The 14,277-nt window shown below is 42.0% G+C and overlaps 2 protein-coding genes across 3 annotated transcripts in view; both read right to left on the bottom strand.

Moving 5' to 3' along the window:
• Positions 1-1,706: 1,706 nt before the first annotated feature.
• mrpl3 (mitochondrial ribosomal protein L3) lies at positions 1,707-8,994 on the bottom strand. The gene is made up of 10 exons (XM_058047004.2): positions 8,776-8,994; positions 8,233-8,414; positions 8,043-8,134; positions 7,756-7,854; positions 5,525-5,624; positions 5,391-5,451; positions 3,663-3,774; positions 3,481-3,558; positions 3,088-3,165; positions 1,707-1,920 (listed from the first exon to the last, which is right to left on the bottom strand). The coding sequence occupies exons 1-10, from the start codon at positions 8,844-8,846 to the stop codon at positions 1,771-1,773; spliced, it is 1,023 nt and encodes a 340-aa protein (XP_057902987.2). The 5' UTR covers positions 8,847-8,994; the 3' UTR covers positions 1,707-1,770.
• A 2,903-nt stretch (positions 8,995-11,897) lies between these two features.
• cpne4b (copine IVb) overlaps positions 11,898-14,277 on the bottom strand; it is a 43,246-nt gene continuing 40,866 nt past the window's right edge. For both annotated transcript variants that reach the window (XM_078791960.1, XM_058047874.2), the window contains exon 16: positions 11,898-12,722. In XM_078791960.1, coding sequence (XP_078648086.1) covers positions 12,591-12,722 — 132 coding nt within the window. In that variant the 3' untranslated portion in view covers positions 11,898-12,590. The remainder of the gene's footprint in view (positions 12,723-14,277) is intronic.

The raw sequence follows: 14,277 nt of genomic DNA, 5'->3' as shown, positions 1-14,277 counted from the left end.
TGTTCTTCTGTTTTGCACATACTCCGGCAGTCATCTATTTCCTATGCCGCTTATCCTCACCAGGGTGGCGGGGGTATGCTGGAGCCTCTCCGACAGTCAGTCCACTTTGAAAGAACCGATTGTTTTTAACTTGGCTTGTTTAGTCGCTGTTACACTCACTGCCCGTTTGTGTCGCCGTGACATGGCGTTAGCAAGCAGCATTAGCTATAGAATTGATTGGCTGTGGAAGTAAATACCTGCTATTTTCATTGGCTGGACACTAGCGTTCATTATTGGACAATACGTTCCCGCTTGCTGTTCCCTGTCACTCACTGAGGTGCATTGCAAAGTGGCACAGAATAAAATGTAATATGTTTACTTCATTTACAGTTCGGGTTGGATTGTATTTTACATTTGAGGTGCGCAGGGAACTCCAGAGCAGAGTGAGATTGCGCATGCGCGCAGCTCAAACAGACATGGATTGTCCAATATCAAGAGTGAAATAAATAAATAACTTGAATTAAAAACTAAACTAAAAAATTAATTTAAAAAAAATGGAAAAAGTTTTTAAAAGTTGTAAAAATTAAAAACACTTGTTGGCCACACAGTCAAGAGTTCAGGAAGACCTGGGTTTGAGTCTCCGCTGGGGCATCCATGATGGATTTTAAGATTTTTTTTCAAAGTACTCCCATTCCGTGTGGAAGTGGTAAGTTTTTGGCTTAAGTTTAGATGAAATATACACATCAGGAGTGTAAAGGTGACTATGGAGTTCATGTCTACATCTCTAATAATGTCAATACTACTATATTGAATCCTTTGCCTAGACCCAATCAACCACTATAAACGAGGGACGACTATTGCCTTCACATCTTCAAAAACTAGATATCTGCCAGTTTATCGCCTATTTTTTTTCCACTCTGATGCTCTAACAGGCACCCATAGCGAAAATCCACCCTCCCTTTCCTCCCCGCTGTCCACCCCCACATGAGTCTGCTGATGTGCAGGCTCCACAGTAGGACTTTCAAAGATGATCATTTCCATTTCAAAGTACTGCCTGCTGCCTGACCACATTATATGGTGAACCCCCTTTTTTAGTCATCGCCTCATATCTTGATGACAGCACACTTTAAGTTCCTCGCTGGTTGGATCTTGTTTTGGGGACAATTATCTTGAACGATGGGGGTAAATAGGATCCAAGACTTATGAGGATGCAATTTGAGGAGAGTCCCAACAGTGCAGGAGAGGAAGGACCGGGGGTCCCAGCAGGATGTTTTCTCATTGAAATACTGCTGAACACAAAACATTTAAGCACCCCGCCTCCTGCTGCAACATTGATGTCCTGGTTTATCCTCTTATGCATAAATGTCAAACCTTTGTCAGCCTCCACCCTTCCTCTCCACACATTCATCTGCTCACCTTTGCCCTTTTTTCTTCCTGTTTATACTCTTTGTGTTTGCTTCTATGCTTCTCTTCCTGTCTCCTCAAATAATCCACCCCCCACCCCGCTTCGTCTGTGCCGTGATATTACACATTTCTCCACCGCTGCTGCTGCTGCTGCTTCTCTAGTTTTCTTTCATTGTCTCTCCCTCTCTCTCCCTCTCTGCTTGGGGATCCTATAAGTTACATCACTTCTAGTTGCCATGGTTTCAGGGGAAAGAGACTAATAACTGTTTTTGCTGCAGCGGTACTTCCCCATCTCTTCTACTATCTCACACACACACGTAGCATGAGTTTTAACTGAATTACGCTTTATTGCAGGTTCACAATCCCATGAACAGGAAGTGTGTGTCATCAGGTGAGAGATAATGACGCTTCTGTGTGAATGAACATGTCGTCGTCGTAGAGGTCTTCATCAAGGTCACATTCTTCCTCTGTGAAGAAGGTGGGGAAAGGAGGGTTGTGGAGGGTGGATGACCTGGTCGGAAGTCCGGTATCCCTCACCTGGATCACATGTATTATATTCTTTTAATGGCTTTTTTTTCCACAGTAAAACCTTAAACAGGACAGATGCAATTAGCAGAATTACACTATAGCAAACAAATGTGTTGTGTAGTTAAAAGAGGGGCACGGCGGTCGAGTGGTTAGCACGCAGACCTCACCGCTAGGAGACCAGGGTTCCAATTCCACCCTCAGCCATCTCTGTGTGGAGTTTGCATGTTCTCCCCCGTGCATGCGTGGGTTTTCTCCGGGTACTCCGGTTTCCTCCCACATTCCAAAAACATGCTAGGTTAATTAGCAACTCCAAATTGTCCATAGGTATGAATGTGAGTGTGAATGGTTGTTTGTCTATATGTGCCCTGCTGGCGACCAGTCCGGGGTGTACCCCGCCTCTCGCCTGATGACTGCTGGGATAGGCTCCAGCACCTCCCGCGACCCTCGTGAGGAAAAGCGGTAGAAAATGAATGAATGAGTTAAAAGGGGACCTATTATGCTTTTTTCCACTTTTCTGACCTCTAAATGTAGTTCGAATTTTGTATTCACGTGTCTCTGGTTTATGTTGAGCTCTTTTGTCAACTCTTTAAAGTTTGCCCTAACTAAATAGAAATATGTTCACATGAGATATTAGTAGCAGAATTAGTTTTGATTTGAATACAAGACACCGGACACATGAGGGCTTAAGGGAATAATAAAACAATCAATAAGAAATGTTATTAACCTGAATGCATACCATTTGGGATAATATAATCTGAAGAGAGCCCAGGTGTAGGCGTGTGTGTGTGCTAAAAGCAGCGCACATTTGTATTCATTATCGCGCGCCTGCAAAACAAATAGGCTGTGCACGCACATGCGCGTGATGAGCACTGCATGGAGATGGATGGTGTGGATATTAGTAGGATCATTACTGTGCGTCCCTGGCCTAAACACACACACACACACACACACATACACACGGTTATATATATATATATATATAAGCACACACTGCTGATGTAGCATGGTGTCAATGAGGATGGATCACACCGACTCGCAGCGGAGTCTTTGCTTCACAGGTGCAAGGTCGCCTGTCTCAGTCTCCCCCAGCAGCCCATGCAGGGGTTGACCTCTGCGTTCAAACTTCACTTTAAACACGTGTGTGTGTGTGTGTGTGTGTTGTGTGATTATTCTAACCTTCAGTAAGCAGTTCCTGTGGCCGGGGACCGAGCCGTGAACATACAGCACATTGTGCTTGGTATTGACGCGCCACACCTGGAAGGAGGAGACGATACATTAGAGAATTAAGATACTCAAATTACCATCAAGGATACACAAGGTCTTTGTTTTAAGTGTGTGTGGCCACTAAACAGTGGAATGACTTGTACACATGATTGGTTGGCTCTTATTTATTGTCTTATTAATTATTTCATTTGTTTTGATTGTTTTTAGATGATATCCGGTTGCCCTCTGTGTGTTTCTGTGCTGTAATTATGTCTTTTATGTATTATTCTGCACAACACTTTGATCCACTGCAGTTGTTTTTAAGCAATTTTTAATTGGATTGTGTGTGTGTGTTTGTGTGTGTACCTTGAGTCCATGCGCTGTGACGTAAGTGTTGCCCATTCTTCCTGGCATCTTCTTCCCTTTGAAAACTTTGCCTGGATCCTGGACACGTATAAATGGATTGTAGGAATCCAACATTTTTTAGTATTTTAACAATGAATTCATGTGTACGTGTGCGTGTGTGTGTGTATGCGTATGTGTCTTACGCCTCCAGGTCCAGAAGCTCCAGGTCTGCGATGCGTTTTGGTTTGTCCATGACTTGCTGGCTGACCTTTGAATCCCCAGCGCTTCATTACGCCCTGAAAGCCTTTGCCAATACTACACACACACACACAAAGATGCAAAGATATACATTTACAACACAGACTGAAATCTGTATGATTGCAACACACATTGTATTGCTGCAGCGCAGATAACTGGGGGGGTAAAAATGGCAACCTGACTAGAACACCACTCCAGTATTCAATTAATTACATTTCTAAATACATGTTAAATGGTGAAAGGGAGTATTCTTGGATGATGAGTGTATGTAACTTGCCACAGTAGAAGTTAAGATTCATGTTAATTACGTATAATCTATCTTTATTGATGAGATTTGTACAGTTGTTCCTTGGTTTGTAAATGTTTTGACTCAACAGTGCCTCAGGTGGCCATAGCTAAACAGTGCAAAATAGGGTATATTTTGCCTCAATTCTTAATAATCAATCAGTTATGATGCTCCTACCAACACACCACACAGGCAGCGTTCACATTACCTTGAAGAAATGTTATGACTACTCCTCCATGTGACATACATTTTTGTAATCTAGTAAAAAGGATTAAAAGGATTTTTCCCCCATTTGTGTTGTTTTTTGTGTATTAATTTTTTCTACAATGTGCCGCCGGCCAAGAAAAAAATTAGCCGCGGGGCGTAAATGCACCTTTCTTTCTGAAGGTGTGAACTCACGCGACGTCACCTCCGTGAGCGGCCACAACTCTCACTGACTGATCATCTTGTTAGCTTCCTGTCACTAGTGAACGATGGAAAAAATATAAACAGAGAAGAGTGATACTGCTGACGTGTGAGACAATGATAACAAAGCCAACCCAATGACAGCTTTAAACAGTCAGCATTGCCGCTGCTCCAGAATTTATTATTTTTTTGGGGTGGGGGTTGGGGGATGTCACGAATGTCACGCTGTGTGCGGAGACTGAAGGCTTTGTTGTGGCGCTGTCATAAACCATACTGTCTGGCTGAACAAGGAAACTAAAACCAACAAACTGCATACCTGAGAGCCTGCAGTATATACCCTATTGATCCGCACTATAAATAAAACTATATTTATGTATATTTACTGGTAAAAATAATGGATGGAATCCGCATAGTTGCAGGATATTTCTGACTTCTCAGCAGTCTCAAAGGTGGCAACATCTTTATTTAGGAAAAAGAGGCCAAGAAGAAGAAGAAAAGGAAGCCAAGGAGGAATGGAAGTTTTGTTGTTTTGTCTTATGTAAGATTCTGTGATTATATGTGTGGGAAATTTTTTTTTAAAAATCACATATTGAATTGGTCACTGCTATGGCGTGGAGAAGGGGTAGGATTTAATAAGCTTTGCTTCTTCCTGCTCCTTTTCAGACATGTGTAGTAATGAGGTGTTGCGTGTGTGCATGTGTATATATATATATATATACACATATATATATACATATACACATATATACACATATACACACATACTATACATACATATACACACATATATATATACACACACACACATATATATGTATAAATATATATATAAATAAATAGATAATAATAAATAAATATATATATAAATAGATATTGTAAGTGTATTGTATTGTAAGTGTATATGTGAGAAAGAATAATGTAACATAGTATGCATGTCTGAAATAAATTAAGAAAAAAAAAAGAAGAGAAAAGCAGAACTCACGATTTGGCTGTGACGTCCACATACTGGCCTGGACGGAAATGTGCAGCATACAGCGGAGTGCCTGACCACACATATACATATAAGATAAGTAATCACTGGTTTATTTTGTATTAAGTGTGTGAGTATGCGAGTACCTGGTTTAATGATGGCATTGTCTGAGACTGGAAAGAAGGTGATTTTCTGTTTTGGAGGAACTCCCGCGTTCCTGAACATCTCCATTTCCTTTTTTGATTTCTGTCAGTCACACAGACGGAAACATTAAAAAAATGTGGGAGAAAAGTGATGAAGAAGAACCAACATGGAGTTGCAGTCAGACGCTGGCATTTTAAACCTGACAGCGGGCCTGTTAGGATTGCACGGTAGCCAAGCGTGTGTGTGTGTGTGCGCGCGCACACGCACACTCGCTTGGCAACGTGACTGACATTTGCTCACGCTCGACTCAGCCCTTCCAGTCACTCCAAAAAGGCTCCCCTTCTGTTGACTGAAAATCAGCCTGCCAACGGCGTTTCACTCCGACAAACTCAGCCTCTGACTGAAGCGTGAAAGGAATTCCAAAACCAGTTGTCAAGAAGACACAATGGAGACCTGACTCCATCTTTATTGCAAAGGACAGAAGGAAAGCATCTTCCTCACCTTGCTTTTAACATAAGCATTTTAACACGTTTCCTCAGTGAGAGCGTGGAGGTCAATAAGCGGCCGTCACCTCAACGCCTGCCTGGCGTTGGGTGTGGCTGATAAGCAGTCCGAGTCACCTTCAAGTTTATTAGGAGCACACCGGTCTCATTGTTGGTGGGTCAAAACATCTATTGAGCATCATTTATTTTTAGACAGCTGGGACGAAACACGCACACGAGGTGAGGGGTGAGTATAATTTCCTGACTGCAATCCCATGCTCATAAAAAGGCGAGGGAAGTCCCGATAGGAGCTCACACCGAAAATCCAGTTATATTTCCATAAGGCATTGATATGATTTCCTCACGGTTATGATATGTGGGCCAGAAATGCATCAAGGAAGCCGAGCACGGTTATTATGAACCCCCTTACAGAAGGAGCGGAGAAGACATTCATGATGTGCAGATCACATAATGTAATAATAGAATAGGATTTAATATAAATGAGCTGTTCAAAATGGAACTTGTGAATGAGATCATACAAGAGCTACTATACGGCAGATCCACTATATGCACAACGCTGCTGCTCGAGGAATGACTAGAACCAGGAAATATGACCGTATCAGCCCAGTTCTCAGGTGTCTGCACTGGCTTCCTGTCACTCAGAGAATAGACTTTACAACAGCCCTGCTCGTGTACAAGAACCACCTCGGGTTCTGAGAAGCTCAGGGAGTAGTCTCCTGCGGGTGCCCAGAGTCAGGATCACACACGGTGGGGGCTGTGTTTCAGTTTTATGCCGCCAAAATCTGGTACAGTCTTCCAAACGGTGTATGACTATGTTTAACTTTGCCAAATGGTCAAACCGCCAAAGTGTTGCTGAAGCCAGAAGTAGCGTGCGCTCTCGTCGGCAATGGTGTATTCATTTCAGATACACTGTGCGTCCATGAAGGTTTGAGAGAACAAAAGTGCTCACTGTCTGGAACACGGTAGTCCCGCAAAAAAATGTGTAATGACTACATTTCCACGGCCGTCATTATGCCAAGATTATCTGCAGTTTGAAAACGCGGCACCCGCACGTCCGGTTTCTGAGCTCCACGGCAGCAGCTGTGCTTCTGACAAAGTGTGTCCGACAATGAGTGCTCCTCCGTGGGCAGGCAAGGTTGGCGGAACACCAGCAGTGCCTACTCTTTAAGTTCATACAAGGTAAGTCAAGAGTAGGTAAGTCAGCCAGTAGCTAATACGCTGCCAGTAGCTCCCAAACACTTTTTAGTTAGCTCTCCAAAGACTTGATTCATTTATTATCAACTCGGGGAATGGTTGTTTGTCTATATGTGCCCTGTGATTGGCTAGCGACCAATCCAGGGTGTACCCCGCCTCTCACCCGAAGACAGCTGGGATAGGCTCCAGCACCCCCCGCGACAGTCATGAGAATAAGCAATAGAAAATGAATGAATAAATGATCAACTCCGCTATATTAGAGAGTAGGGTTCCTTTGTAGTTTGAGTAATATCACTCGATCAAGCTTTTTCTAACATTCCACACTAACAAATAAGTCATAAAAGAATGTATAACTCATGTTGATATCATAATTGGACGATTTTTAAGGCTGCACTATTGGTATCAGGTCGAAAGTGTAACACTTGTATGGGGACGCCCCAACCTTCGTGTGTTCTACGTAGCGTGTGAGTGATTTAGATATTGAGTTAGCGAGGATCACCTGCTACATAAAAACTACATAAAAATAAGCTTCTTACATAGAAAGGCGATGCATTTTTTCCACCAACAATTAGAGCAGCTGAGCGTCCGTCATGCTCTTCTTTAGACAGGTGCTTTATTACATGGCAGTCCTGGACCTGAAAAAAGAATATTTACCGTATGAGTATGCAGATCTTGAATTAGTACGCTACCATGTATTTAGGAGCAATCTGCAGTAAGTCAGTATATGGGTTTGATATTACTGTATGTACTGTTTTTTGACTGGAACCTCTGCATATGATCGCTCTTCTTTGACCTTGTTTTATATATATATATATATATATACCTGCAGCATAGTGACGACATGTCTTTCCCCTGTTTTTGTCCAGAGAGGAGCCATCCCCAACTTCACAGCTACCAACCCAACTCTTCGGCTTCCTGCAAATCCAAATTACAAACCAACTATAAGAATAAACCAGAAGATGGGAAAACCAAACACACACACACACACACAAGATGCAAGCAAGGACACAGACCTTCTGTCCAATCGTGTCGCTGCCAGGGTTCATCTTTTAGTGGGTGAAGCTTGTCAGCAGTCTGTTGCCTGTATTCCGCAGCCATTTCCCTCCTCATGAATTGCTGGTTCTCCTCTGTGAGGTGCTCTTCAAACCATGTTGTCGTCCGGAGAGTCCGAACACAACCTGCTGTTTGGATAGGGCTGGGACAGGATGGACGTCTGTTAATTCTTGCAATTCATACCTAATATATTTATTTTACATGTATTATTCCATTTAAATAGAAAATTAGCATATATTATAGACAGGAAGCGAACAAATTTGTAATTGCTACGACACTGTGGGGTTAGATTAAACTAGGTTGTGAAACTGTAAATATTAGCTGTAGCTCAAAGTAACCTTGCATGTATGTTTAAAACAAAATGAATTAAACAACGAGCTATGTCAATTAAATAATAATCTTATGCTCATCACAAATCGGTTATTTTTCCTGGTGATAGAAATGTATAGCTCGATAACAGGTACACACAGACAGCAGAGGGTAAGACAATTTAGCATTAGCACCTTTCCGCTGCCGCCCGGAGATAAATCAGACGACTTCCTCTCTGAAGAAGTCGACGACACCACGATGCCATTTCGATATTTTGCTTACTATATAAAGATAAAATAAACTAACAGGTCCAAATTTAGCAATTCTGTAGTCTATCGGTGCTTTCACATGGCTCTGTCCTGCTCTAAATGTCATCCAGCCCACTTCCGGTGTTTGAGTGGGAAAAACACCCCCTGAACACAGCTCTGTCACAAGGGTTCCGCTTAACGTAAGCGGGTTTTATTTGGAAGCTTTTGTGTATTTTACGTTCTCACCATCTGTAAAATTCTTAAAGAAAAAAAATATTCATGTGTGTATTTTAATAGAATTACAATGGCGGAAGATTTGCCTTTTTTGTATTATTGATTGGCCTGTGCAGCTCTTGTCCTGTGTATGTTGTGTTTTGATGCACATTTGAATCTGGTAAGAAATTACAAAAGAAAAATGTGAGCGCTTATTATTGAATAATAGATTTAAAGAAAGTAACTGTGCACACGCTGAATATTTATTTGGTGATTGTGTGTTGTATGTCACCATTATTCATTTTCTTAATCAACATTTAATACAGAATAAAAGCTCCACTGTTTTATAGTTCAGTAAGACTTCATGTGAAAGTGAATTATGAAGAGTGAGCATGTCTCTCCTCCGCACATCAAACTCAATACTCTTTAGGGCACAAACAGCACTGCTGAGACTAAAACTGTAGTCTGTTGTTTTTGTAATTCCTGAAGGCCATCTTACTGCTGCTTGCAGCACTGTGGTGCTCTTCAATCCCACGGCTTCAAACATTAACATCACAAGGTTATGCACAGTATTTCTCCTCTATCATGTACTTGTGCATGTTTAACAAAAAAAAATGTCTCAGCACTTATTGATTGACCTAAAGGAGACCTTTTTTTTTTGCTCTGTTTCCCATAATAAATACAATGCAAAGACAGATTACTCTCTTAAAAGCTTTTATTTCTTTCAGCCTGAGAGCCAAATCTAGCCTATAAATGACATCCACTGAATCCACAGGTTCAGTTCTAAATTGTGGAAGGGTAAATATTTGTGTTGCAGATTATACAGTAATCCCTTGTTTATTACAGTGAATTTCCACTAAGTAAGAGTCCTGATTTATAAATGGAATGCAAAAAACCTGTTGACAAACTTCTAAGTACGTGTTTTGACTTTATTAATGCCTTCTGAATATGGAAATAACATCTTTATAGTCACCTTAGTCGACATTCATTCATTCATTCATTTTCTACCGCTTATCCTCACAAGGGTCGCAGGGGGGTGCTGGAGCCTATTCCAGCTGTCTTTGGGCGAGAGGTCGCCAGCCAGCCAATCACAGGGCACATATAGACAAACAACCATTCACACTCACATTCATACCTATGGACAATTTGGAGTCGCCAATTAACCTAGCATGTTTTTGGAATGTGGGAGGAAACCGGAGTACCCGGAGAAAACCCACGCATGCACGGGGAGAACATGCAAACTCCACACAGACATGGCCGAATGTGGAATTGAACTCGGGTCTCCTAACTGTGAGGTCTGTGTGCTAACCACTCTACAGCCATGCAGCCTAAAATAAGCCCTTTAAACACAAATAAGACTCATGCTTGTGTGTGTTTCAATGAATGTCTTCCCTACTGGACATGGCAGGAAGTGTTTCAGGTTTGCATAGGGAACAGCAATAAAAGTAGCCTGTGTTTTTATGAGGAATTATTGTGCCTGTTATGAGATCATTCAAACCTGCAATAAAAACCTGTTGTTCCGGCGATTCTGGCCTGATTACAGTAGTGCTACTGACACCTAGTGACTATTGTAGAGTACTACATTCATCAAACATCTATGAATGTGTCTTTGGAATGCCTTATATTTTTATTTCACATCATTTCGGATCTCTCGCCCGAAGACAGCTGGGATAGGCTCCAGCACCCTCCGCGGGGCGGCACGGTGGACCGGTGGTTAGTACGCAGACGTCACAGCTAGGAGACCAGGGTTCAATTCCAATTCAATTCCACCCTCGGCCATCTCTGTGTGGAGTTTGCATGTTCTCCCCGTGCATGCGTGGGTTTTCTTGTGATTCCACACAACATGCTAGGTTAATTGGCGACTCCAAATTGTCCATAGGTATGAATGTGAGTGTGAATGGTTGTTTGTCTATATGTGCCCTGTGATTGGCTGGCCACCAGTCCAGGGTGTCCAAAGACAGCTGGGATAGACTCCAGCATCCCCGCGACCCTCGTGAGGAAAAAGCGGTAGAAAATGAATGATGTCCTTAAGGATGTCCTGAAGGATGTCCTTAAAAACAACACATACATGACTCAAAATTGTAGTTTTTAGTGTAAAGGGCTGAAGATATATACATTGTTGATACACTGTCATTGTATTCCAATTATGAGTTATGCGTGTGTCCGCACAAAGTCTGTGCAGCTGTGTGAAACCATGTGGCATATCACCCCAGGGTTGTCTGTAAGAGACAAAGAGTTATAACTTCCCTTCTCAGAGGAGCAACGGTTTATGCATATTATGCAAATGCTCTGCATATTCGGTGTATTCCATTTGTGCTTAGAGACATGGCACAGAAGGGGCTGACACAAATCCAAACTAACTTTATTTCAACCTGTTTTGTGTTGTTCCTTTGAAGACTTGTGTCCCTAGACTTATCCTAAATGTGTCAGTATGATGGTGGTCAATATCTCCAACAATATAGCTCATAAATAAGCCATAAAAATCTGTGTAAACACAGTACAGTACAGTGCAGAGTGGCTTAACGAAACACAATTTGCCAGTTTAAAGTTCTAAAATGTGCTTCAGCAGGCTTCAAATGACATTCCGGTCGCTCCTGATTGAATTTGATCACCATCCGTGTGACCTGTGATGGCGGATAGAGAGTTAAATAGTCTAAAAAGTTGAAGTAACTGTGATAATTCCCATTGCATCGCTCAGCTCTCCTTGGCTGAGTTCATTAAATACTCCAGTATGAGACATCTGCGCCTCGCTAGCATCGCTTTGTGTGTTCATCTGCTTCATTTCTCAGAATTACCCTCGCAGCGGGGATTGATTTTACACTTTTAACACACACACACACACACACACAGCTAAATAAAGTGATAAAACATAGTAACTTTATTATAACGAACATGCATCCTACAGGGAAAAACAGCTCACAGATCAGTGTCTATTGCACATACTTAACTATCCCTGCAAAACTCTATACAATTTAAGATGATTAAGAAATGGTTCTAATTATTCATGTATTTACTTCCCCAAAACCTCAAACAGTTCTGTAGAAAAAAAAAACAAGACAGCTCAGAGTGTCGTTGAAATGACAGAAATACTTTATTTCAAAACTAGCAAGCCTCTATCGGGGATTGGATAGCAAAAATTATGCATGCATTTATGCAAAACACTAATATTGGGGAACTAATATTGGCATGAATACAAAATGCAATTTTTTGAGATTACATTTATTATTATTGTGCGTGATCTATGCACTTGCTAGTTCCATAAATAAGGTATAGTGTCATTTCTTTAGGGTTGGCCGCATGCTGGTTCTGTAGATTCTTTTCTATAGACATGTGTATGATATTACAAGTCATAACGTCATCATGGCCAAACATGCAATAGTCATAATGGGTTCCAGGTTGGTTCACCAGAACAAGCTATTTCTCTGAGCTAGACTAATGTTTTTTGTTTTGTACGTACACGTTGTCGTGTGTGTGTATGTGTGTGTGTGCAGGTAAGCAATGCACATATGCATTTTGAGTGTAAACATGTGTCATGAGTCAATCCATCGTCAGGGGCTGAAAGCCCGTGTTGACTCATAGTCCGACATACACTTGGGTTTGATGCCTTTAGCGTTATAGTAATCCACCACCTGGTTTGGGACTTCTGCCAGAACACTCTTGGCCAGGGCGGCTGGGGACGCCTGCCAATACAAAGACAGACACGGAGAAGAAAAGTGAATATGTTAAGACGTACGCATCGCTAGCCATGCGTGACTCTTGCAGGCATGAATTCACTGTTGAGCCTGACGCTGTCATAGGCCGAGCACGGTGAGACTGACGTGATCAGACAGGCTTAGAAGGGGGAAAACAAAAACTTCAACGGTTTATCCTCTGGGGCTTGCCTTGTGGTGGCACCACTTTACAATATGGCACACGTAAAGGTATACTCAAAAACACATAAAAAATACAATCAATCATTTATTATTATCAGTCAATTATTAGTCAAAACATATTGAAATACAAGTGATATTTATAGGTTATCACATGGTTTGTCTGGTATCAGGCCAGGTATCATGCCCCCAAGTGTCAGTATCAGCCCGAGACCGGGGGCATGATACTGGGCCTGATACCAGACAAACCATGTGATGATCTTATTATCACATACTATTTAATCATGATCTTATTATTATTATTATTATTATTATTATTATTATTATTATTATTATTATTATTATTATTATTATTATTTATTCATTTTCTACCGCTTTTTCCTCACGAGGGTCACGGGGGTGCTGTAGCCTATCCCAGCTGTCTTTGGGCGAGAGGCGGGGTACACCCTGGACTGGTGGCCAGCCAATCACAGGGCGCATATAGACAAACAACCATTCACACTCACATTCATACCTATGGATAATTTGGAGTCGCCAATTAACCTAGCATGTTTTTGGAATGTGGGAGGAAACCGGAGTACCTGGAGAAAACCCACGCATGCACGGGGAGAACATGCGGGCACTGTTATAAATCATCAAAATACTGCAAGATACTGTAAGTATGATGATGAATGTACTTGTTCTTGCATGATCACAGCATGTATATCAAACGCTGTTAGAGTTTTTTTTTTCCAATGACGTGCGTTGTTAGCCTGCTCATATTAAGTCTTTTTCTGCCATTATAATGCTTTTATAAAGCACAAACTTTTCAGCTCAAAACCCTCAAAGTCACCCACTTGCTCTCCATCTCATAATAATTCCCAGAGACAATGCAATGTCAAAAAAGTGTGCCCACCCACCCCAACCTCTGCCCCATCTTCCTCCTCCTCCTCCTCTAATTTCCAGCCTCGCCGGGCACTCCGCTGCTTCCTACCTGATACATCCAAACTCTGCCTGTCACACACTTGCTCGGTCGTTTTAATCCCCTTTGAAAAGGAACGACAGAGCAGAAAATCACCTCTCCACCTCTGTCACACACTCCCTTGCTCCCTTTTGTCATTAGCTCCGCTCTCCTGTTGACCCACTCCACCGCCACCGCCGCCCACGCTCCGAACCAACCATCCCTTTCCTCCACGCTGACTTCTCTTAACTTCTTTCTATCAGTATGTTCAGGTTCGTATGTTCCTGTTACACACCCACATTGATTGAAGCCTCCACCAAGCCCACCCATCCACAAACACACACACACACACATACATACACTTTCTGTTTGGCTAGAACGTAATTGGTGGATTTTTCAAGCTGCCACAGAGTAAACTTAGCGTAA

Source organism: Doryrhamphus excisus, linkage group LG7 (assembly GCF_037039965.1).
Source record: "Doryrhamphus excisus strain RoL-2023G ecotype Guam linkage group LG7, RoL_Dexc_Guam_v1.1, whole genome shotgun sequence".
Lineage (NCBI taxonomy): Eukaryota > Metazoa > Chordata > Actinopteri > Syngnathiformes > Syngnathidae > Doryrhamphus > Doryrhamphus excisus.
Note: the sequence above shows the minus strand (reverse complement) of the source record. Positions and strands in the feature narration are given on the sequence as shown.